At 35.5% G+C, this 26,230-nt stretch overlaps 1 protein-coding gene across 1 annotated transcript in view; it reads right to left on the reverse strand.

The window, feature by feature from the left end:
• Positions 1-1,560: 1,560 nt before the first annotated feature.
• The window catches only part of ALDH1A1 (aldehyde dehydrogenase 1 family member A1), a 50,261-nt gene continuing 25,591 nt past the window's right edge, over positions 1,561-26,230 (reverse strand). Inside the window, exons 4-13 of the mRNA XM_065908211.1 lie at positions 25,776-25,905; positions 24,112-24,173; positions 22,455-22,583; positions 21,020-21,133; positions 16,629-16,731; positions 14,670-14,854; positions 11,386-11,550; positions 7,733-7,890; positions 6,375-6,449; positions 1,561-2,184 (exon numbers count right to left, since the gene is read on the reverse strand). Of these exons, the coding sequence (XP_065764283.1) occupies positions 2,112-2,184; positions 6,375-6,449; positions 7,733-7,890; positions 11,386-11,550; positions 14,670-14,854; positions 16,629-16,731; positions 21,020-21,133; positions 22,455-22,583; positions 24,112-24,173; positions 25,776-25,905 (1,194 nt within the window). The 3' untranslated portion in view covers positions 1,561-2,111. The remainder of the gene's footprint in view (positions 2,185-6,374; positions 6,450-7,732; positions 7,891-11,385; positions 11,551-14,669; positions 14,855-16,628; positions 16,732-21,019; positions 21,134-22,454; positions 22,584-24,111; positions 24,174-25,775; positions 25,906-26,230) is intronic.

Raw genomic sequence — 26,230 nt, forward strand, 5'->3', positions numbered from 1 at the left:
ATGTTCTGGTGGAACACCATTACAATATTAACTTGTCTATCAATTTATTTGTGTATGACTTTAAACATCTTTTCATAATGTAGACACTGTCTGGTTTTTGGAAAATACAACCCTCCTCTGTATTTGGCTTTTTTCCCTTCTCAGTGTCCTAACATCTTTCAATTCTCCCTAGACTTTTAATTCCTCCTATTTTCAAAATGGTCATTATGTCCCAAATTATGTAAAACAGACTGCAAATCTTACAGACCCATACAAATTATAGAAACTCTTGCAATTAGAAATGAAATTATTTCAGATCTAAGAAGGTAGTAAATTTCATTCATTCACACATTGTTGCACTTGACCATGGCAGCTATTACAATGTTCTAGTAACAGTGTCACTGAGGAATCTGTTAATGTAAAATGACAAGCTTAACCATTTATATAAAATTTGAATCTGGAAAAAAGGTGTTATCCTTAAGATTACTAGGCTTAAATTTTAAATTGCTGAACTAAGAGTTTTATAATATGTATGAAAGTGAAAGTGAAAGTGAAAGTCGCTCAGTCGTGCCCAACTTTTTGTGACCCTATGGACTATATAGTCTATGGAATTCTCTAGGCCAGAATACTGGAGTGGGTAGCCTATCCCTTCTTCAGAGGATCTTCCCGACCCAGAAATATACAAAAAACATTATATTTGGACTTAAGTCACTTCCCATGTGGGAGCATAAAAAGAGGCTCTTTGAGGGCAAAAATACGTAAATATGGTCCAGTTAGTTTTACAGATGATATTTTCCCTGCTGCTTCCCTGTGACCCCTAGATCTCTGATCAGAACACTCAGCACTACCTTGTTGCATAGAACAGCATCTTCCAACACGGGGTTCCTAATGTTCGTTGATATTAAATGAGTGAAGGGAAAGCAAAGCATTTGGTTAAATAAATTTGGGGAAAAAAAACGTATTAAACAAATCTAAACAAGTTGTAGGACTTCTCTCAGATCTTAGACTATACCAATGTGCAATCAGCAACTCCAAGAGGGGAAAATATTATATAGAATTTTTTTGATGGAATATGTCCAGAGGTACTATTTTGTAGGACTTCTTCCTCTTTATTCACTGCAAGTTTTCTCATCATTAATATTCATATTCAGTCAAATTTCCTTCATGCCATTCCCTAGTTCATCAGTATTGGTCACCACTACCCTTTGGCATCTTACTATAATCTTATGGTCTTTAATCCTCATTTACATTACATGCCCCATCTTTTTTTTTTTCAGACAGTATCTTTGTTCTCTACATATTAAAGCGTTTTGGATAATGGACCATCCACTATTAACCTACTTTCTACAACACCTAACCTAGTGCCCAGAACTCTATAGGAATTCAGTAAATGCTTGCCGCCTATCTCAAATGTTTGCTATTGATTTCAAAAATTCTTTCAGAAAATAAAATTTGTTTCTTTACTTATTTGAGAATGAGTAGATTAAACTTTATTTTTAAATACATCTTTATGCTCAATTTAACACTGCTTTTGAGTGACAGGGAGAGTAAATCTTTATAGCCAAAACTCTACTTAAAAAATTCACACTGAACAAGAATCATGCAAGGTTGTTTTTATTAAGCTGTATGTTTAGGTTACATCTAAGGATTTCAGGCATTTCTTCATTTGACAAGCAGACATGACATTCTAGGAAACATTTCAACAAATTCCAAGGACTGAACCACTATGGAGAACAGAGCATACCTAGTCTGAAGTTAACAGGTATGGTAAGTACTTCAAGGGGTCATCAAGAGAAAGATGCTAAATGACAACTTGCCCTCCTCTATAAAGTGATTATCCTAGGCAAGTAGCTACAAAGAGAAGCACATGACTATTACAGAGCTAGAGCAATTGCATCCAAGTCCATCATCTTTATTTCAGGGAGGACTTGGGTGTCATATCAGAAGGCTGATGATTCTTTTAGAGTAACGTACATGTCAAGTTTTCTATGTGTAGTATTGATGCTAATATGATTAGCTTATGTTTAAAGAATCAAGGAAAGAACAATTTTGCATTTAAAACCACCAAGATTTATTAGCCACTGAAGGAGATATGCTTAGCCATTGAGGAGTCCTCTCTGTACTCTCATAGTTTATGAGTTCTTCTGAGAAATTTTGATTGTGACCGTCTTGACTTCTGTGTATTCATGGAAACCATATTCTCCGCTAGAGAGTGGAGAAAAAAATGCACAGAATTTAGCAGAGTTGTACAAATACACTGTGGTCAATGACTTTGTACAAGTTTGTTCCTGCTTATCCGGCTAGGGACAATGGAAAATACTTTCTGTGGTCTGTGTACAGAAGCATTTCAAGAGGTAGCTAGCCTACCATAAGATATCTGGTCTTATATAAATCCCCTTTGGGAAAACTTTTTACATTTTTTTTTCAGGCTCTAAATTATCATATACACTTAGTTGACTTTTAAGGAAACTGTTCATTTTTGACATTTTTTTCTACTTGACTATGAAAATGCTCACCACACATAAACACAAGCCCAAGAGGAATTTTATAATTTCTAGTTTAGGTTCTAATATATAAGATAGGTATATTACTAGAGGAAATGTAGTTATATTCAAAATATAATCACCTGGGTAATATGGAAAAATTGTAAATTCAAGTTGTTTAGTGTATTCATCATTTCCAATTGGTCTAGAAATGAGGAAGTAGCTAAAAATGACCAGGCTTCTATTTTCATTCTAACTTACCCTAGTAGTGGTAGCAGTGGTAGTTGCTCAGTCGTGTCCGACTCTTTGCAAACCCATGGACTGTGGCCCACCAGGCTCCTCTGTCCATGGGATTCCCCAGGCAAGAATTCTGGAGTGGGTTGCCATGCCCTTCTCCAGAGGATGTTTCCCACCCAGGGATCGAACCTGGATCTCTTGTATTGCAGGCAGATTCTTTACCATCTGAGCTTAGCTTAAAACAGAATAGAATATTTTCTAGCTGTAGTTGTAGTAATATCTTTTGATTCTTGGCAAAGGCAAAATCGCCCCAGAATAAAGTAAAACAAAAAGTTTGACCTTATTGTTACAGGTTTTTATTTGAATGTAGGGTTGATTGTTTTGAGAGGGGGAGAGGGTTCATTGAGCTAAAATGTGGGACTTTTTTGTGGATTTTTTGATTCATGAACCCCCTGTCATTTGCTGTATAACTCTTAAATTCAACCCAAATGATCAGTAATTAAACTTGAGTCAATCAATCAAAACCCTGATATCTTGCTATCAGTTTTATTGAGACCTCCTACCAGTTTTAGAAACTGATTTACCCTTCCTTAAAGAGATAACTAAAAAAATTAGGTTAACTTACTCTCTATATTGTTTTGATGAAAGGATTAAATTACATGCACATAAGAGTACTCTTAAAATCATAACACTCATGCACATGTAGACTTACAGAGGAAAAAGATCTTGATCCTTTTCTACCCCTCCCCTTTGATGATGTAGACAGGTATGTAGAAGACATCTTTTTCTCCTGGTAACCTAATCCTCTTATACTGATTATTTTCTTGGACCATTAAGCTTCTGAAAATACCTTCTAAAAGCTTCAGTGAGCATGTTCTTCAAAGTAATTAAAGGGTTTAGCCCAAGTTGTCTGAAACCCATTAAAGGATAATATTTTAGTAAGTATTTTTATCTCACAAAGATATATTAACCCATGATTTTTGCCAATAGACTTTCCATTGTATTTTGGGTTACATGGACACTTGAAACTCTCAGGAGAGTACAAAGTGTGATAATTGTCTTACTTAAGCTGAAATAAACCCTGCTTCTTAGTATTCTGATGTATAGACATTCTTATGTCTTGATAAAACACAAAATACCTGTTTACATTTCTCTTTGTATCGCTAGTCTGTGAGTTATTGGTTCTGTGCTTCTAAAATTGTCAATGTACCAGTCACCTGGCACTTGATTCAAATACTGATTCCATTTAAGCAGGTCTGGAGAGAGGCCTGAGACTTTGCATTTCCAACACACTTTTAGATGATACTCGTGCTCCTATTCCAGGGTGCACTCTGGAGTAATAAGATGCAGTCACATATTATGCCTGTTTTTCACCCTGTATCCAGAAGTTAGCTTGGCACTAATTAATTAAGTAGGCACAGAGGAAATGTTTGCTGAACTGGTTTGGCAAATATAATCAAGAAAAAACTATTCATGTTAGCCCACCAGTTTATGATGCTTTATTTCTCCCCATTTCTGAAAGGGACAAGAAGAAAGAAAGACCTTGTGAGGTGTTAAGAGTCAATTAAGTTTGAAATGGCATGCTACTAAACTCTCAAGTGACCTATGTTAATCTAAGTAAAAATGAGTCCATTTACACACAGAGAGGGATTTCTGCCATTTAACTCATTCCAGGGCTAACATCACGATGGGAGTGCCAATTCAGCTTTGGCACCCAGCATCAGTACCTCAGTGGGGTTTGTATACTATTATTTTTAGCTCTTGAAGGACTCTGTTGATCAATGATAATTCAGATGATCAATTCTACCTTTCTATCTTTGAGGATAAACTGTACCTGAACTCTTGGGAGTCATTTGAGATTATTGCTTCAGCAATGCTCTTTAAACATCTTGCAGTGAATGACTTGTTTATTAGATTTGCCAACTTTGGTTTCAGATAGACATTAACACTATCATCCTCAGCTGGGATTTTTGAAGTAAAAATTACAGTATAACATTTTCCTTTATATTTTTTAATAAGGAAGTTATCTATACCCATATTCCCACATTTTTAGGGAATAATTTATGGCCGATTCTCCTTCTCTTATTTGATTTCCTTATGTCTTGAACATATAGTTTGACTAAATTGTATCTAACAATCTAACAAAATTTATATGTCTAGTCTGCTTTAATTATTTCATCCCTCCTGATTATTTTATTTTCAACATTCCTAGGGAATTATATTGGATATCTTGGTCAGCAATCAACTAATCTTCAAAATAATCTAACTTTCGCTATAGTTCTTTGTACAAAGTACTTAGTGCTCCCAAGGGACTCCCCAATAATGGCTATTATAAGGAAAAAGAACTTGGGGAGGATGAACTATTTGTCGAGTCCCCACTTTGTGACAGAGTACTAAGGAATGAATAGTAAGTATGTTCTCTAAACTCGCAAAACCATCTTAAAAGGAATATTAACATTCCCCTTTTAAGTAGAAGAAAACAGGCTCAGAAATTAGATAACTTGAACTGTGTGGCAAGATTAGCAAGTGGTGGAGTCAGGGTTCAAATGCAGGCTGACTAGTTTCCAATTATGCTTTCTCAGCTATGTCGTGCACTTTTGATGAATTGATCTTTTGCTACTCTACATCCCCAACAATATTCTAAAGCTATCCATGGCTTTTCACTGCTCCACTAATAAATGTAAGCTGATTTTCTTGAATTCAAGCCTTCCTAGTCTGTATCCTATTTAACTCTGAAATCATACTTCCCCCATAATTCCCTACCAGCCAGGCAAATTCACTAACCCCTCAATATGCCACCTGGAATGTTCCTTCACAAATGTCCTCTTCTCTACTTCCTAACATCTGACACTTGTTTCCTGCCCTAGATCAAGTCCTGTCTTTTCTGTTACATCATGATTGTAAAACATGTTTTCCTTGAATAAATTTTCCTTTCAGTTTAAATTTTAGAAATGAAAACAACTCATTCAGGTTATTTAAATGTTTAGAGTCACATGTCTAAAAATATTAACAATGAGAATCATTCCTCCTACACTGAAAAGTATTTTGAGATAAAGACACCTAATTTATTCTTTTAAGAGATATATTCAAATAGCTAAAGCATTCTGATATTTGTGCACTTTTTACAATCACCAATTGGTGGTTTCCACCTCCTTTCTGGAAATGTTTCCCAAATTACATTCATGTGTCCAGCAAACAAAAAGTAGGTGATATTTCAAGAACCAACGTAAGTGCTTAGTATGATCCCTTACAAAAAGTTTAATAAATAATATTTCCCTCTGCCATCACATTTTTGCACTTTTGAGAGTAAATCCAGCATTTAAAAACTATTTGACAGTATAAATCTCCAGGAAAGCACAGAAGCAGGTTTTAATTTGAATAGTAACTTCCTGGTGGCTCAGATGGGAAAGAATCCACCCACAATGTAGGAGACTTGGGGTTCAATCCCTGTTTTGGGAAGAACCACTGCAGAAGGAAATAGCAACCCACTCTAGCATTCTTGCCTGAAGAATTCCATGGACAGAGGAACCTGGCGGGCTACAGTCTATGGGGTCACAAAGAGTGGGACACAATTGAGTGACTAACTCTTTCACTTTCAAGGATTATTATAATTCCTTCAGAGTGATAACCATTTTTATCAAGATAAATATTTATCTTAATGAAAGTTATTCTTACAGTTCTCGACCATTTCCAGACATCTTGAATCCACCAAAGGGGCACTGGGCAGATACCACACTATAGCAGTTCACCCTGAAAAGGAAAGAAGTATGTTATAGGTCACATTTCACCTATTTAGAACTCCTAAATTTGGAATTTTTGGAATTCAGAGTTCTTTAACAACTCTATTAATTTTAATGTTACATGGTCACTTTTTAAAAGAAGTAGCACTATAAATTAGAATGCAGGAGTGTAAGTATATATATATATACTGACTAGAAATAAAGGCAATGATCTTACACTATGTATGGATAGCCATGTTGGCAGCACATCATGTCCCTGAGAAGTTGTAGCTTGAATTATAAAAGGTAGAATACCCAACACACGGTAAGTGGATGGACACCATTTGTGAGAGACTAGAGTTTGTTGGATGAGCGTTCTTTACTGCCTGTATTCAATACGCTTTGTAGTTCTCTTGTGGATTGTGTCCTTAGGCTAGAATCAATTTTTTGTAATTGTAATATATCTCATATTTCTTAGTTCACTTTTTTCATTAACTAATTGAAAAAATTGCTTAAACAGAGGCTGTGGCAGGAGTTGAATTTCATTATATAATTTTTTTTATCCTTTGCCATATTTTTAAAAAGTTTCAAAATGTCTATATGAACAAATATAATTATAAAAACATGAATAATTAGAATTTTTAAAAATTAAAAACTACATCCAGATTCAGTCACAATCACTGATATAACTGGTGGATTTGAAGCATACCCACCTCCACCCACATCAGTGTAGATATTTTTAAAGCTCCCCAGACCATTCTAATGTACAGCCAGTGTTGAGAATCACTGCCTTAGAGTCTGAAATAGTCTGAACCTCAGCGGTCATTTATTGTGTGATCTTGATCAATTACATGAGCCCACTAGCCTACTGTTTTTTTGTCGATAAATTTACCATACCAATGAACAGCGGCAGTAAGGTGAAATGAGATAATAAGTGTGAGGACTACAGTGGGGCGCTTGGCATAGAATACACGGTAATGAAATCGTGACTGTCCCGTTGCTTCCGAAAAAAAGATTCTAGAGATATCGAGAGGGACAAGGATTTTTGACTGCCTCTCAAGGGTAAATACTTTTCAACATCTCAAGGATAAATACTTTTCATGGATTTGGGTGTGACATTATCAGCACGAAAAATAATCTTGGGCTGTTACTGGGACTGAGTGGACAAAGTCCAATTTGATGGAACAAAAATAACTAACAAAGCAGTCTAGAGACTAGGGGCTAGGCAAGGGATTCAGTGTGAGAGTCAGAGTTCAGAGTAGCCTGCTAATGTGGTTAGCATTGAAAAGGTGACATTACATAGGTTTGACTTACCACACGGTCCCAGACTGCAAAGCAGAGGAGACTGTGATGGCTTTATCAATATCGTTGGTAAAAATTCCTGCTGATAACCCATAGAAAGTATTGTTTGCTCTCTTGATTACATCATCTAAAGACTTAAATTTCATGATTTGCTGCACAGGTCCAAATATCTACACAAAAAGAAATGAATGAAATAAGTCAAAGTAATAGATTACAACTAAATATTTGTATATAATGCTTATAAATATGTCTAAAAATATATGAATAAAATATTTATATTTATTATATTTAGTATGTCATGTAAATATACTTATGTTTTACATTGACTATAAGGCACTTAGCACATAGTAAAAATCACTAAATGTTATTTTGTTATCAATAAAAATAATAAAAGTACAACCAATATCCCTCAAACCACAGACCATTATAAGCTACAGCAAATATTCCTAAAAAATATTAGCAATTAGTGTTCACCAATACCTACAAAGAATTATATACCATCACCAAGTGAGGATCGTTCTAGAGATGCAAGGCTGATTCAGCATTCAAAAATCAATCAGTATATATCATATTAATAGAATGAGGAAAAATACCGCGTAATCATCTCAGTTGATGCAGGAAAATCATTTGATAAAATCCAACCTCCTTTTCCCCTCAACAAATTAAAAATAAAAAGGCTTTTCTGAACCTGATCAAAGGCATTTAAGAAAATAGTACAGGTAATATCATATTCAATGGTAAAGAATGAAGACTTTCCTCCTAAGATAGAGAGCAAAAAGACACCCATGTTTACTGATTTTATTTAACAGTGCTGGAATTATAGCAAGTGAAAAAGGCAAGAAAAAGAAATAAAAAGGCATACAGATTAGAAATGAATAAAATTGTCCCCATTTGTAGATGACATAATCGTGTACATATAAATTACCAAAGAATCTCCAAAAACCTTCTAAAATATCTTTGTTCAGTGATGTTATAGGATACAATAAAATATACAAAACTCAAGTACACTTCTATTAATACATACTGGCAATGAACATGTGCATATTGAAATCAGAAATAACCATTTACTCAAAAAAAACTTAGGTATAAGTCCAATAAAACATTTATGGGACTTGTATACTGAAAACTACAAAGTGCTAGTGAAATAAATAAAAGAAGATATACATAAATGGAGACCTACTATGTTCAATAACTGGAAGATTTAACACAATAAAGATATTAATTCTCTAACAAACAGACTGATATGTTTAACACAACTCCTCTCAAAATTCCAGCAAGATTTTAAAATGCATATGAACAGCTTATTCTAAAATTTATATGGAAGAGCAAAAGAATTAGCTTAGCTAAAACAATTTTGAAGCAGAAGAATAAAGTGAGAGAATGCCATCTTTCCAATTTCAAGACTTATACAGCTACAAAAATCAAGAGAATATATTCAATATCTTGTAATAGTCTATCACTGAAAAGAATCACTGAACCACTTTTCTGTGTACCTGAAACTAACACATTATAAATCAGCTATACTTCAGTAAAAATAATTACATTTTAAAAAGGAGTACAGGTGGAGAAATAGACACCTAGATGAATTGAAGGGTAGAGAACCCAGAAATTGATACACACAAATACACACAACTGAAATGCTGACAGTTGCAAAAGTAATGAAGTGGAAGAAAAACTGCCTTTTCAACAAATGATGCTGGAATGATTGAACATGTAGACAAAAACAGACAACCTTTACTTAAATCTCACACCTTGTATAAAAATTAACCTAAAATGGATCACAGACTTATGTGTAAAACATAGACTATAACGCTTTTAGAAACAATAAAAAAATTACACAGAAAAAGTTTTTTGGATCTATGAGTAAATAAAGAGTAGCTCATAAGAGTTGACACCTCATGAAAAGAAAAATGAATAAATTGGATTTCCTTAAAATTAAAAACTTTGGTCTGAGAAAGACCCTGGTAAGAAGATGAAAAGACAAGCTATATCCTGGGAGAAAATATTTGCAAACCACACAGCTAAAAAACAGTAAGTGTCTAGAATGTATAAGGAACTCTCAAAACTCAACAGTAAAAAGCAAACACTCCAATTAGCACATGGACAAAAGAAATCAGACATTTTATCAAGGAAGATATCAGATGGCAAATAATCCCAGGTAAAGATGTTCAAAATTACTAGCCACTGCTGCTGCTGCTGCTGCTAAGTCACTTTAGTCGTGTCCGACTCTGTGTGACCCCATAGGTGGCAGCCCACCAGGCTCCTCTGTCCCTGGGACTCTCCAGGCAAGAATACTGGAGTGGGTTGCCATTTCCTTCTCCAATGCACGCATGCATGCTAAGTCGCTTCAGTCGTGTCTGACTCTGTAAGACCCTATGGACAGCAGCCCTCCAGGCTCTTCTGTCCACAGGATTCTCCAGGCAAGAATACTGGAGTGGGTTGCCATTTCCTTCTCCCTACCAGTCACTAAGGAAATGTAAATTTAAACCTCAATGAGCCATCACACCTATCAGAATGGCTAAAATAAAAAATAGTCACAACACCAAACGTTAGCAAGGATGCAGAGAAATTGGAATCATTCATATACTGCTAATGGGAATATGAAATTGTTCAGCCACTTTGGAAGATTAGCAGTTTCTTAAAAAGTTGCATCTAGCATATGACCCAGGAATTATATTTCTGGGCATTTACCCCAGAGAAGTGAAAACTTACATTTACACAAAAGCCTGTATACTGATATTTATAACAGCATTATTTAAAGTAGTCTCAAACTGGAAACAGCCCAAAGTTCTTCAATGAGTGAATGGTTAAACAAATATGGTGTAGCCATACTATGAAATACTCACCTATAAATGGGAACAAATTATCCTTACATGCAACAACCTAGATAAATCTATAGAAAATTATGATGGGTGAAAAAAGTCAATCCGAAAAGGTTGCATGATATATGAATTCACTTAAGTCACATTCTTGAAATGACAAAATTATAGAAATAAAGAAGATATTAGTGGTGAAGAGAAAGCCGAGGATTGAGGATCGGGTGGCCTAGGAGGATATAGATCTGGTTATGAAAGGGAAACATGAGAAATTCATGTGATGATGAAATGTTCTGTGTCTTGACTGTATCAATGTTAACATACTCTTTGTGATATTATAGTTTTATAAGATGTTCCCCCCCCCAAAAAAAATAAGATGTTACCTATTGAAGGAAACCAAGTAAAGAGTACATGGGATCTTTCTGTATTAATATTTCTCACAATGACAACTGGATCTACAATTATCTCAGAATAAGGAGTTTAAATTTTAAAAATTGCATATCACTTTATTCTTTTCCAATTATTTTCAAATATATTATTTCCAAAGGAGAAAAAGCAAACAATCAATGAATGTGGAATTGTATTTTCCATTTAAGTTTGTGAAGGAAGCACCTAGCAACTGTTAACCATCCTTATCTGTGGTCATTTGGAAATTCGTGGCCTGACCAATGAATTCCTGACTATTTTTAGTCTTAATAAAAAATAATCATTTATCAATATTAGAAATGAAGAATAACATTTATTGAGGAAGGTGTTCAAAGAGCTGAGAATGTTAAAGGAATACTTTGTTTATATCCACGCAGACAAAATATGGCAAAAAAGAGAACAGAACAGAATGAAACCATTTACCTCCTCTTTGGCAATGCGCATCTCATCAGTAACATCAGAGAAAACTGTGGGTTGGATAAAGTAGCCTTTATTCCCCCACGGGCCTCCGCCACATTCCAGCTTGGCCCCTTCCTTCTTCCCGCTTTCAATGAGGTCAAGTATTTTTTCATATTGTTCTTTATCAATCTATTGGAAAAATATCACATGAAAAGTTAGAAAACAGTGGCAACTTATAAAGATAATACTTAGCCCAGCCTGTAAATAAGGGTTTCAAAATGCTCAGATATTGTTATTAAGTTAATAACATTGTTGGGCATTAAGTTAATAATCATTGTTGGGCATGTTTAATTCTCATGATTTTTCTGGAAAGAAACCTTGAAGATAAATGTCTGTATTTAGTATTTGTTTTACAGTTATACAAGAGAAGTATATTGACACTGCAAACGTGTATACCTTTTCATGTGTGTGTGTGTGCCTAGGCACTAAGTCATGTCCTACTCTTTGCGACCCTACGGAACATTCCCCAACAGTCTCCCCTGTCCATGGGATTTTCCCAGGCAAGAATACTGGAGTGGGTTGCCATTTCCTCCTCCAGGGGATCTTCCTGACCCAGGGATTGAACACGCATCCCTTGTGTCTCCTGCATTGGCAGGCAGATTCTTTACCTTGAGCCACCTGGGAAGCCCATGCTTTTTCATACAGCTGTCATTTACTTACATGGGAAGAAATGTCTGTTAATCATCAACCACTCTTACCTGGAAACTGTAATCCTAACTGAAATTAAAAGACAGAAGAAGAAAAAGAAAACTTTGATACTGGCTTTCATTAGACATGGCAGTTATAAAGCAGATGTTTTGTGACTTCAGGAAGACTTTTAGATCTTTAGACCTCTGGATGAGATTCTTCTCCTGACCATCCTCTGTGGCCAGGTCCATGCTGACCACAGCCTAGTTATCTCACCCACTTCAGGTCCCTCCAGGGCAGTCAATAGGTCTGGTTCTAATTTCTGACCTGTCCTGATTGTTGCCAACCTGCTTTGTTAAATGGACCACATCTAAATATATTTTAAGAACTACAGAACTTAAATACGTTATTAAACTATATTTTTATAAAGAAAAGAATGACACCAGATATCTAACTGGGAACATCAGGAGCACATACCTCTACTCCATGCACTGGAATTGGGCCTACCTCAGTTCCTACTTGGTGCTGGGGGAAGGAGGGGACTCCAAATCACTGGTGAAGACTGCCTTGTCTCAGATGTGGCTGGAGTTAAGTTTTAAAAGGAAAACACTAGAGATCCAGGAGTTAAGGTGAAAACCTCTCGCCAATTTACCTTGTCTCTACTCACTACTTAAAAATGTTGTTCTTTATCTTTCTCTTTGACACTACAGTCTTCCGTGTCTTCTAAATCCCAGGAAAGGGCTTCATGAAGTTCTCAATGCACACAATCCAACTCCTATATCCAATTAGATTAAGTGCTATGTATATATATATATAACAAATTCTTTCTTGGTAAAGCCCTTTTCCAATTTGATTTCAAAGACCAGAATGTGCATTTCCTTAAGGATTTGGAAATAATCAGTATTTTCACTTGAAAAAGAAGTTATAATATCCATATATATACATAATTTTATATTATAAGTTACAACACACATTAAAGCTTATAAATGAGCGTCTCCATAAGCTCTTTCTTATAACAGTAGAGAGTATTTTAAAAGGTAAAGACATCTCATGGACTTTTTAGTCTTTTCCTTCTCGAGAAGTCCCAACATATCTACTTTTTCTACTTATTCAATACAATCTGTTACAAAAATCTTTTCACTTATAATTATTATATAATTATTATATATTAAATTATTATGTTAAGCAGTTAGATTACTAGATTATTCACTTAAGAACCCTATGGATGGAAATTGACTGCAAGTCTATTTTAACTTCCTTCTCTTAGGAATAATGAAGTGTTCTAGCTCAATTTTTGAGCCTCTGGTTGAATCTTGCAGATCCCCTGATGGGGAGAAGTATTGCCCAACAACATTGAATATTAAGTTATCTTCTCTTCCCTCAGTCTCTCTTCTTCTTTCCTTTTTTCTTCACATATATATATTTCTATCTACCTACCTATCCATCTATATCTATCATCTATTTATTTATCTATGTCTATTTGATATATTTGTCTCAAATGGGAAATGTGCTTTACTTTTCCGTAGATAGACAGATATTTAGAGAAAAAAATAATACAGGTAAAACCTTAGAGTCTCATCCTTTCTTAGAATAGGAGACCAAGTCAAAATTGAATTTACTATATGTCTTGGCATCCATTTGAAAAGTTACCAAATATGATCAAAATTAGCAACTACTTCTATGTACTCAGTAAACACAAAGATAAATATAAAATATAACAGGCTTAGACTTAACAAAATGTATACATCCTTTTTACCAGTTATTTTAGGGCCTTTAGGTTTCAATATTTGGTATTGCCAAAGTCCTAAAATTTTCCTAGTTGGATATCTTGGCATGAGGTGGAAAATATAAGACAGCCTCTTAGCTTTCTACACTGTAAACTCTATGAGATCATGTAAAACCTCTGCTCTGGATCAAGACCTCAAAGAGCAGGAGTAAGTTTAGCACCTAAGGTCCAGGAACTTGAAAACAGACAAAGGACAAAGAACTGTGTAAGGGAGAGGGAAAGGAGAGCTTTAGACAAGAGAGACGCTCTCACTGACAGTGGTTCTAAGCCAACAGAAGAAAATGGGGGCCCTCAGGAATAACTGGGCTTTAATAACTAAAATGGGAAGTTTGGTACAAAGTCAGAAACTCAGGATATTTTAGGACACTCATACTATTTTTAGAAGGTCAGAGTGACTAAAGAATTTGTAAAGAATTTAGTCATGCCAGCTGCCTATATCAGTGGGATGGAAGCTGAAAAAAAGGATGGATGCTGAGGACGAAATAAGCGATAGGATGGTATAAGAACTTCCAAATGGATAGGAACTGTATATAGGACTTCAGAGGTGTACAGATTGAGAAAAACAAATTTATATCATTTGTTACTTTTCCTCATGTCTTTAATTTCCAACATCTCTTTAACTGTTTCTGGATGTGAAAACAGCAACACAAAATCAAGATACTTTCTTTACCATTGGGAGTTCAACTCATTATTTTTTTATTCACTAAACCGATTCAATATCATCACCAAGGAATATATGTGGATGGGAAATAATGATATTCAATTAAAACCAGACCTAGAGAAGATACTTTACTCTTATGCCCTGTGAACGTTATTCCAACTATTTTACACTCACCTGAGGGCCTTGACTGACTCCTGGGGTCAGAGGATTTCCAAGAACATACTTTTTCGCTCGCTCAACACTCCTTCGAACAAACTCATCGTAAATTGATTCTTCTACAAAGAGACGGGATGCAGCTATACAACACTGGCCCTGGTGATAGAATACTCCTTGGTGTGCAAATTCGACAGCATTATCCACTGCAGAGAAGACATTCATGTTAAAAGACATTTTCTAAAAATAATATATTTTTTATATATCTTTCTTAGAGGTGATATGGTGGTATTAAAAAATCATGAGTCACGTAATCAAACATAGATTCAATATATTCTACCTCTTACCAGTCAGGTGACAAATGAGCCTTTCTGATCCTTTATTTGCTAATCAAATGATAGTAAAATAGTAAATTCTGAAATATAATGGTTATCAGCACAACTTTAATATGAATAATTCCAAAATTTGGAAAGTATCCTATGACTAAATCTTACTTCAAGTGACTTTTATAAGTATTTCCATTTATAATTAAATGTCTGAATATTTCTTTCAGGTTTCAGGTTTTAACTAATGACAAAGAAAATATAAAGTATCCACTATGTTAAGTAAGAATGTAAAAACATTCTTATATACTCTGATCAATAGAAAAAGTGGTATTTCTAAGAAAAATCATAACCCCTCAAAACCCCAAACAACTAATATTCAGAATTGCTCACCCACCTTACAACCCTATTCTATGAAAATTTTTCCAAATTTATCTAAAGTGTGCCATGTTATTTCACATATGCCTATAAACTCTTATCTGTTTATTTGAAATGGTTACATGGGTCTTAAAAAGAGGAAATAGTTTGTTTCATTAGTAGATCCTAAACAGCCAGAAGAAAGTTTTCTTTGCATTTTAATTTTATGAATGCAGACGCTTTAACATTATAGCAACTGGATATTGTTATCTTTATTTTGGGCTTTCCTGGTGGTTCAGATGGTAAAGAGTCTGCCTGCATTTCAGGAGACCTGGGTTTGATCCCTGACTTAGGAAGATCCTCTGGAGGAGGGCATGGCAACCCATTCCAGTATTCTTGCCTGGAGAACTCTGATGGACAGAGGAGTCTGGCGGGCTACAGTCCATGGGGTTACAAAGAGTTGGACACAACTGAGTGACTAAGCGTAACATCTTTATTTTGTGAACTAACCACATGTGCTTAAGTTGTAGTGAAAGCATTTTACATGAAGGTTTGGTAAAATGAGAAATCAGGTCATGTCTGTAGAATGTATAATAAGGTAGTGTGCTCTAAAAAAATAAAAAGTTTATTGCCTCAAACCAATAATGCAGCTCTTAAAGATACAGAGGAATGTTTGATCATTTTCTGCTAACTCCCAGTTAGGAAGTAATTGTGGCATTCTACTTGATAATATGATCAGGATGGACTTAGGATATAATGGAGTCCCATCATAATTAGAGATTTAGTATATGTAAATTCAATTACACCTGCTAGAGAAAAAATGAAATTATTTAAATAGTTGGTGTCCTTTCCTCTGGCCATTTCATTCAATGAACGTGTGATCCAGACAGAAGGGACATGACAAATGCACAGCTTGCTGTTTCTCCAGCTGGTCTAGTGCAACACATCTAAGGGTATCTTACCATACTTAAGGTGATGCTAATATTTATGGTATGAAATTAAGAATAAACTTTATGACTCCTAAATGCATAACAGTTTCTCTAGAGTTCAGCTGAGAAAACACCAACTGAGCTCTGAGGGAAGCCCAAGCAAACAGCAATCTATTCCAAGTTAGGAATAAATCGTGTCTGTGTTGGATTTATCTAGGCTTTATAACTTTAGGACAGTTTAACAGATTTTTGAGAGTGATTTTGGACTCTGTAATGCCTTACACTTTGACATTAGAAGCAAACCGTTTACTGTATGGTACTGCCCGGCCAAAAAGGAGGAAGGGTAAGTGAGCAGAGTGGCGTTTACTCACAGTCGGCGTCAGCAAACACAATGCAAGGGCTCTTTCCACCGAGTTCCAGGGACACCCTTTTCAGATTACTTTTCCCAGCAGCTTCTTTGATCAGTTTGCCAACCTGAAATGGAGCATTACAAAGGAGGAGGCTTAATCTGCTCCCATCAAGGCAAGTTTATTTAGCAATTTAAATTTATATGATGTTTGTGGGAGAAATGGGAGAAATGGCATTTTTTCAGATTTGGCAGCTTCCGCTACCAAAGGCTCTTCCATCCAAGCATAAACATATGATATATCATGAAAACAGATATATTGAATGTAATAGCTGATTTGATGTACACGGTCTTGCTGTACATGGCACAACAGGAGGTTATTTTTCATTTTAACCAGAGCTTCATCTTTCTTCTGTTCAATCTGCTATATCATGACCCAACCATGACTTAATCTATTTTGACTTTTCATCCCTCTGTTGAAATACAGAAAACTCTCCATTATCCAAACAAAGTGGCATATTTACCACCCCCGAATCTCTGCTTCTCAGTATATGCTCACCCCAACTTGGGCTGCCTCCAATCCTATCGTTCCTTAGGGTCCAGCTTGTATCTTAGCTCCTCTTTAGCATTCAATGATGACTCAAGGTGAACGTGACCCTTTCTTTCTCTGATCCCCAGTAAATTCCCTCAAAGGAACTCTTTCAGAGTTTCCCGTGGATTGCATCATTTGTATACACATCAGTTTCCCCAAAGAGATGTCACCTCTCTGGTGGCAGGAACTGTTCTCCCTCACTCCCTCTTTCTCCCACTATCCTCCATACCTTGAATATTGGGACTTGGAGAAAGAAATTGGATCTGTACTCTGTGCTACTGCTTTAGTTAGCTGGAATCTTGTACTTGTTTCTTCTTTAATGTTAGTGGCCTATCTTCAGGGAAAGAGTTTTCTTTCTTTTTCCTCTGCAGATCACTTCCCATCAAGATTATTTTCTGTAGTTGTTTATGTTTTTTTTTTTTTGTTTCTGAAACCTGGTCTGTTTTACAACTATTTCCTCTTTATTATTTCTTGTTGAAGTCTTAGTACACTAAAATGATCTTTGCTTTTCTTTTTTACAAGATGATTCATTTTATCTTGGCTCTTTTATTCTCTGGATTACTTTTCTTTTTCAATGCATCAATTTTAATAACAAGTTTCTATCCTGACTAAATAAATGATAGGTAGACATTGCTGAGTGTGTGTTTAAATTTCAAGTGACTACTGAACTGACTCCTCTGTGCATTACAGAGTAAAGCATTAATTAATCTGTTAATATTTTCATCTTATGTAAAATTTACATGCACAAAATTAAACCTATAAATGTAAGTTAATTAAAATAATAAAAATAAACTAAAAGTAGACTGGCAATGGGGAAACCCTGTTTGAAATTTCTATTACATCCTATTTTGCTTCCACAACATATTAATACTTCGCATGGCCAGTTTCAAAGACTGAATTTTCATTTGAGGTGATTAAGAATTTTGTATTTCTTAAAAAATATTCTTTGTCTTTTTTCCTTTGAATTCTCCAAATTATTTCTGCATTTTTTTTATCTTCTGTTTTTTTTTTTAATTGGCTTAAAAAGATTTGCTGGAGATACTTTATTAAAGTAGACAGTTTTTGTCTTGGGGAAGGGAGTAAAATCAGAGGTATTTTTCTAAAAGCTACAGGTGTCAAAAAAACTAGCATGAAGAATTGTTAGAAGTATGAGTGAGAAAGAAAGTTTATACTTTTGTTTATGTAATTTGCAGATAAAAGGTTTGCTTAAGTTTTCCCAAGTTCAGTTCAGTTCAGTTCAGTTGCTCAGTCATGTCTGACTCTTTGCGACCCTATAGACTGCAGTCAAAGGTCTAGGTAAAGTCAAAATAAGGAAGAATCAGTCTTTGCCCCATAGTTTTGTTTCCTTATTTGGAAAAAAAGTAAAACTTCATAATTTTTTTTTTCTCAAAGAAAAGGTTATCACTGCAATAAAGAGAAGGGAAGCACTATTAAGACTATAGTAAAAGGTATGTTCCATGATATTGCGGTGTTGGCTTTGTGGGGCAGAAGTAGCGAATGCTCATAAAAATGTTCTAACTTAGCACATCTCATACAGTGTGGGTTGATTACTGTCATAAACGAATCTAATGGGACATTAAAATTCTAACCTTGCCAGAAACATTTTTATAATGAGCGTAGCTGCTATAATGAACTGCAAAAATATAAAATCCATGGTTTGCCTCTTTCATGGCATTTGGCAAGTTCACTTCTACCTGGTAAGCCACAAACTTGAAGCTAAAAGAGGATGACCTAGAAAGACTGATTTTTCTGTGTGACTTCTAAAGTCATCTTGCTACTGCTAAGTCACTTCAGTCGTGTCCAACTCTATGTGACCCCATAGACGGCAGCCCACCAGGCTCCCCTGTCCCTGGGATTCTCCAGGCAAGAACACTGAAGTGGGTTGCCATTTCCTTCTCCAATGCATGAAAGTGAAAAGTGAAAGTGAGGTGGCTCAGTCCGACTCTTAGCGACCCCATGGACTGCAGCCTACCTGGCTCCTCCGTCCATGGGATTTTCCAGGCAAGAGTACTGGAGTGGGAAGTCACACTTAATTCTTTAATACTCAATCAGAAGTAGTTACTATACTGGTTTCTGGAGATAAGAATGGATAAGATAGTCTTTGAGGAGAGTCAACAAAGTGGAGAGAGATATATAACAAAGCAAGGAGCAAGTGCTGTCACAATTATATATCACGGACAATGGGAGCACAGATGGAAAGCTTTTAAATTTAGGATGCTCCTGGGACTACAGAGAAAGTCCAGGTGGCCTGTGGTGTGGCCACACATGAACAAAAACTTACGGGAAGGAAAAAATACAAGGAACAATCAGAAAATGATGGGGCAGTGATGATGAAATATTATGTGGAGAGGGGACCTCTCCCCTCACACCTGAACTAGTGTGAAAAATTAAAGAGTAAGGGAAGGAACAAGAGAATGGAGATGACTATAGGACACATGGTAACCATGCCATTTAGAGGATAGTTGGTAGGATGCTAAATGCTTTGCTACTCATTAGCCTCTTCAGTTTTATTTGGTACAATTCAATAAGGTAGATATTATCATTCCCATTTTACATATAAAGAAACTCAACTTTAGCAAGGATACTTAACTTTTGGAAGATACACTGCTAGGAGGGATAGACTTAGCATTTGAACACAGATGTTTCTTAGTCTTCTAATATCAAAGTTTTGAGGGAGAGGGGCAGATAAAGTGCCCCCAAAGTGCTATAGAGTCTCAGGGATGAGCTAAGACAAACAGGCAGTGCTGTGGAGATGGCATCTGGGAATAGTAGCCTCTGACTCAGATTTGCTAGAGAGGTGTGTGGACCAGACCTGGACCATAAGCAGTGCATGGGCCCTGGTGAGGATGGTCTACAATACTAGGCTGAGGAATTTGAAATTTCAAGCTTTACCTCCTCTGCTATGATTTCAACCTTGGTTTCATCATTTTTCAATTTATTGCTCTATCTCAAACATTCTCAATTATTTTATCCCCAGACTCCTGAATGAAGAATTGGTTTTCTCCTATCTCAGTTAGGAATTTGTAGAATGTCATCTTTTTCTACTCTAAACAACAAGAAAAGGTATATAATTATCTAGCTTAAAAAGGATCAAGAAAAATAAAATTTTATTTTATATTACTTTAGTTCTCTATGTAAACTTTTTTTTTTTATATTGGAGTGGCTAATCAAGAGTATAAAATAATCAAATTAGCTTTCCCTTACTATCTGGAATGTTATTCCTGTTTCTCTCTCCACAAAGTTTTAAAAAGTATACATTTTCAACACCCAGAGCATTTAGAGAGCATTTACCAGCTCTCCTCTCCTCTGAAGTGCCTATGGCTGGGATCCTGTTCTTTCACCTTCTGGATAGCCACGCTGGAGCCAGTGAAGCAGAAGTTAGGATCCAGGAAGCTAAGCTGCTGGCTTCTTTTCGGAATGTTCACGGGAGAGCGCCAAATAAGGAGCTAAGGGTGAGGCTCTGCTCTTTGATCTTCCTAATCTACAGGTTAAAGTTACAATTCATTCATACACATCACTGTGGCCTAACTTATATCTTCTATCATAAACCTTACAAATCATATGCCAAGTTCTGATCAGTCATATTTCTCGTCACACAAAGTAATAACATACTGAAAACAGTTTACTCCAATCCTCCCACACTGGTAATAGGTGTTCCGTTTCATCTCAATGACATCTGCTTATGTTCTATAAACACATTTGAAGGCTAGAATAAGGAACAAATCATTAAAAGAACTTTTGTTTTAAGGAAACGTCGGCTTAAAGGCAGTAACATAAAACACGCTTCTGACTGCTTCACTACAGGCCTGAGTAAACGATGTTACCTCTGTCGATCCTGTGAAGGCCACTTTGTCTACATCCATGTGAGAAGAAATGGCTGCCCCTGCAGTAGGCCCATAACCAGGGACAATATTCACTACTCCAGGAGGAAACCCAGCCTAAAAGACAAATAAAATAGTTAGAACAGAGTTGATCATTTAATTCTACAGAAAAAACAGGAAGAGTATGGAGCCAAAGCTCCCTGTTGATGCTAATCTTAGGAGTTACTCTACAAGGAAACATTTATCTAAGTGGTTTTATCATTTATTATTATTATTATTTCACTGCTTAGCTCACTTAACCTCAAGGGTTGCATTAAAGTCCACGTTTGACTTTCATGGTTCTTTTCTTCAATGATGGCTGTCTCAAATTTCATACTAACTCAAGATAGTATGTGTGAAAGTGTTTGGTAAATTACTCACATGGAAGGAAAACAATGTCTTTTATTATCCATTCAGCAAAAATAAGAAGCCAAGGGATGTTAATATTTTTAGCTTCTACCTGTTCATTGTCAGGGCATACTAATTGGCTTGCAAATTCCTATCCACATTATTTAATCAGAAAAAAGTGTTAGGTTAAAAATGGTCACTGCATTCGTGATCAAGCATCACAAATTGATTCCAATCCCAGTTTTAGAATTATCAAGTATAAAGTGTGGCAAATGAAATGGCACATTAAAATTTCATGTTATTTGCATCAAAAGTTCTCACTTTGACATTTCTTTTGCCTACTTTTAATTTGAAGTGAAGAATATTTTTAAGATATGGTTCCAGATTTTCTAAATTTTAAATTTCTCAGAACTAATGCTTATTTTTAAAATATTGGTAAGATATGAAGGAACAAGGACAAGAACTTGTTTACAAGAAAACATATTAAAACAACCTGGATAGTCAGTGAAAATAAATTTTATGTTCTCTTTTGTCAGCTTTTGAGCAAGAAAGTAAATGCAAAAGAAACTGTAATAGATAAGAGAATATAAACTTATTCCCTCATGGGTGAATTGTTTAGAAATAATATAGCCCAATGCCACAAGCAAGCTCAGAGGATTCCAACCTTCAGATAGACTAGTTTAAACAAATATGCAGAATTTCCTAGTCATTAATAGCAGTTATAAACCAACTTACATTTCAACATTTGGAAGAAAATCATACCAATTTCAACATGAATTTGCGTTTGTGAATGTTGGGCAAAAGAAATAAAAAAGAGCTCATAGGTGACAGTTTGACATGAAGCTTTTGAGTCTGACTTCCTGTCTCCCTTTGGGCAGAGGTTCATTTGGGTTGACTGCCAGAAATCCTTGCCGATAGCCACGTGTAATGTGTCCCCACTGGATAGGCGCTGTTGGCAGATAATGTAGTTTATAGTAGCACCAGATGAGGCCTTCCTACTGTCAGTTAGGATTCCTGAGATCTTGCACACATTTTGATTTAGCAAACATACCTCTTTTATTAAAGATCCCATGTGAAGAGCAGTCAAAGGGGTTTGCTCTGCTGGTTTGACAACCACTGTGTTTCCGCAGCTAAGGGCAGGCCCTATCTTCCAGAGGAACATGAGCAACGGGAAATTCCACTAGAAAGCAATATATAACAATAGATTCTTTGTATTGCTGAAAGCCACATTTGCTAATCTAACTTCTACATTTTATGCTCCCCGTAGATGTTAAATAAGAATTGTACTTTGGTTTAATCATCTGGTATATCCTAATTAAGTTCATTGCTCAAAGCAACTCATAAATGCTAAAAACAGCAACAACAAACTGCAAATAAACTAGATACAGGAAGAGAGTAGGAGAAAGTCATAAAATTTTATCAAGAGCTGTTATTTTGAGTTTATTTTCTACCAGGAAAAAAAAATCACTGCATGGTTTAGAAAACAAGTCTTACTGTTATATTAAATATAAATATCTGTGTTTAAAAAGTGTAACTATTCCTCACTCCTTAATAGGTCTTTAATTATAACTATTTGCCCAATAATAATATTTAGTAATATTTACTTCCACTGAAAATAGCTTGCTAAAGGCAGAAGTCTAAAGTCTGGAGACTGACAGCTTGCTTCAAATCTCAGCTTAATCACTGAGCAGCCATATGAATTCAGACAAGTTTTATGCACTCTATGTATGATTTCATCATCTACACATGCTGACAACAATTCTCTTTACTTCAGAACGCTGTCCTAAGAATTCAAAGAGAAAGTGGTCCAAATGTTTAACATAATGATTGGTTCACCACAGACAAATGGTAAATATTAGCAATTACTATTCAGGATTGTGTAATTTTATGGGGTTTATTGGGAGTTTTGCACTAACAAGCAATTTCATTCAAAATGTTGGTACATGTATATTTTAGTCTCATTGGAGCAAAAGATAGTCATTGCCACTTCCTCATCTAAGAACATCAAGGCATTTTACCATCTGGTTTTTTTTTTTGGCCTTTTTGAATATGTCATTTAAAGTAAAATCACTGGTAGTCTCCTATTTGTTGGACTTGAAATCTTCATGATTCTGCTTAAACATGGTACTTTCTCAAAGAAGAATATGGAGTATCAAAGCCTTGTATCTAAAGGTAAAATATATTCCATACTGTGCTTCAAATGCCTCTGGCATGGTTTCTTTCATTTAGTTAAGAAATTTGATTCAAGAATTTGAACACTCTGGTTACTACTCTTCTGCAAGCTGAGAAGTCCCAGTGCAGGTATGTGAAGTGTTGGAGAGCAGTTGGCCATACTATACTTCATTAAAATGCCTGGTGTCTTGCACAATGACTGCTTTGCTATGTACATGTTAATCATAGGTCTTAAACAGAGTTTACAATACAGCTTTTTAAAACAAGCCTTAGAGGAAAAGGCTAAGATTTGGTGATACTGTACTATGGAAACACACTCAAGAGATATACCAGAGTATAGATAGGATTTAGATTACCTAGTTCATATTCAAAGGGTATAGTCACAGAGAGACCTAAGTTCAACAATGGCTATATTTGCTCTACATTTAGCAAATATCTAAGCATTCATTTGTGCCTGAGAAAACGTCATTACCAAATGAAATAGAATTAGAACTCATTCCTTTTGAGACTGAAAATTATGTAAGAGAACAACTTACAGGAATGATTTGGCCACACACACCAACAGGCTCACTTCTTGTATATGTAAAAAAGTTTCCATCTGGAAAATAAAATGTACAAACATTTATGGACAAATGTGCTTGACAGTCACAGAATGGTGGTTTGGGGTTGATATGAGAGGAAGATATAGACAATAATTTAAAAAGAGTTTATATTTCTCATTATTTACAAAATGAAAACCCTCAAATAGGGTGAGCCCTCAAATACTAATTTGAAATAAGAGGAACCATAAAACTGAGTTAGGTGCACAATTGGAAAAGATCTGAATAATGTTTATTCTTTCTCTGATCCTCCCAGAGGACTACTTTCTAATTCATACTTATCCTCAAAATTTCCTTTCTTTCATAATAAAGGAAATAAAAGGTGCGAAAATAGGAAAGAAACAGAGCTCTGTTTATGATGACTCTTAAGTTCTACCAGTAATTTTTTAAGTGCCTAATATAATTTAAAAAATAGTAAAATTAAAGCATAGTAGAATTAAAAAATAGCTTTCTATGAGTGGCAAGTTTTTCCCACTGACTTGTTCTAAAAAGTCCTCTTTTTTTTTGCCTACCATATGATAAAAGCAAATTCTCTTAATCTATGAAAAAGATGCCAGAAGTAGAAGATATTTCTTTTCAGTCTGTATCTGATTGATTCATATGCCTCAACAAATGACCACATGTGACCTTGATGTGCTCATCCTGAGTTTGCACTATGCTTTGTGATTTGTTCTGTTCTCGTTCCCACAAAAGTTTCCCGGCTGTCATAGCAAGAAGGCCCCTTGTCAAGATGTATTTGTACTCTATATGGCTTCTCCCGTTTTGTCAAAGGGTAAAACAAAAGTTTGTAAAACATCCACAGTTCTTGGTCCCACCACGGTCTTTCTCTTCCCTTTCCACTTTCTGGTGCTCACTTCTAACCTGAGGACTGCTCCAATTAGATGGAAATGCACATCAGAGCCAGTCCTGGAGGATAGTTTGATTTCATAGTCAGTAAGTTTATATGAATTAAATTCAGCTCCTGGTGTTTTCCAAATTGATGTTTTTCATATTCTTATCCCATTATGTGCATACTGTATTAAAATACTAAAAAAGCAAACTTATTCACTCACACAAATTCTTAAGCTATAAACATAGGCTCATCTTTCTTTGAAACTATTTGAAACAAATCAATGTGAATTAGTTTGTTTAATTAGCCTGCTTTAACTATACTGAGTTAGACCAGGCACACAGATGACCAGAGTTGACTCATACTGGAACATACAAAGAGGCTTAAATAATTACATTATAGGAAGAACATAAATGTCACCATTGGAATAAAATCCAAATAAATAATTTCAGAGGCCAGCTTTGAAAAGTTTCCTTAGAGAGACAACTGCTTAAATCAGTAATTGTGGGCATGCAGATGTTCTTACTCTAATATTTTCTAAAATATCTGTAGTGTTATCTTCTGCATGATTATGCTGAAACAATTTTAAAATCCATATGATGAATCTTAGCAGAACTTCCAGATTCAGAACTGCATTGTCTCAAAGTCAAGAAGAAAATAATTTTCCCCTACTTGGTTGACATCTTTAAAAGGGAGAGTTTGGAATTATTCATCTCTACAGTAATCTCCTCACCCCTACCTTCACTCTGGGTGGTTTCCTAAAGTTACTTACCCATGGGTATCGTACGGCCCTGGATCTTGTCAGCCCAGCCTGCACAGTAGCGTAATGTTTTTATGCAGCCTCCTAAATCCATCAGATATGCATTGGAAAATATTTTTCCACCATTCATTGCCTCCATTGTCTGAAAAAGAGATCATCCCAAGTCTAAAGTTCCATAGAAATTTTAGATTAAAAAGATAGTCAATATTTCATCACTTCATGGCAAACAGATGGGAAACTGGAAACAGTGACAGACTTTATTTTCTTGGGCTCCAAATCATTCAGATGGTGACTGTAGCCATGAAATTAAAAGACGCTTGCTCCTTGGAAGAAAAGCTATGACCAACCTTGACAGCATTTTAAAAAGTAGAGACATTACTTTGCCAACAAAGGTCTATATAGTCAAAGCTATGGTTTTTCCAGTAGTCATGTATGGATGTGAGAGTTGGACTATAAAGAAAGCTGAG

The sequence above is a fragment of the Muntiacus reevesi genome, chromosome 17 (assembly GCF_963930625.1).
Source record: "Muntiacus reevesi chromosome 17, mMunRee1.1, whole genome shotgun sequence".
Taxonomy (NCBI): Eukaryota; Metazoa; Chordata; class Mammalia; order Artiodactyla; family Cervidae; genus Muntiacus; species Muntiacus reevesi.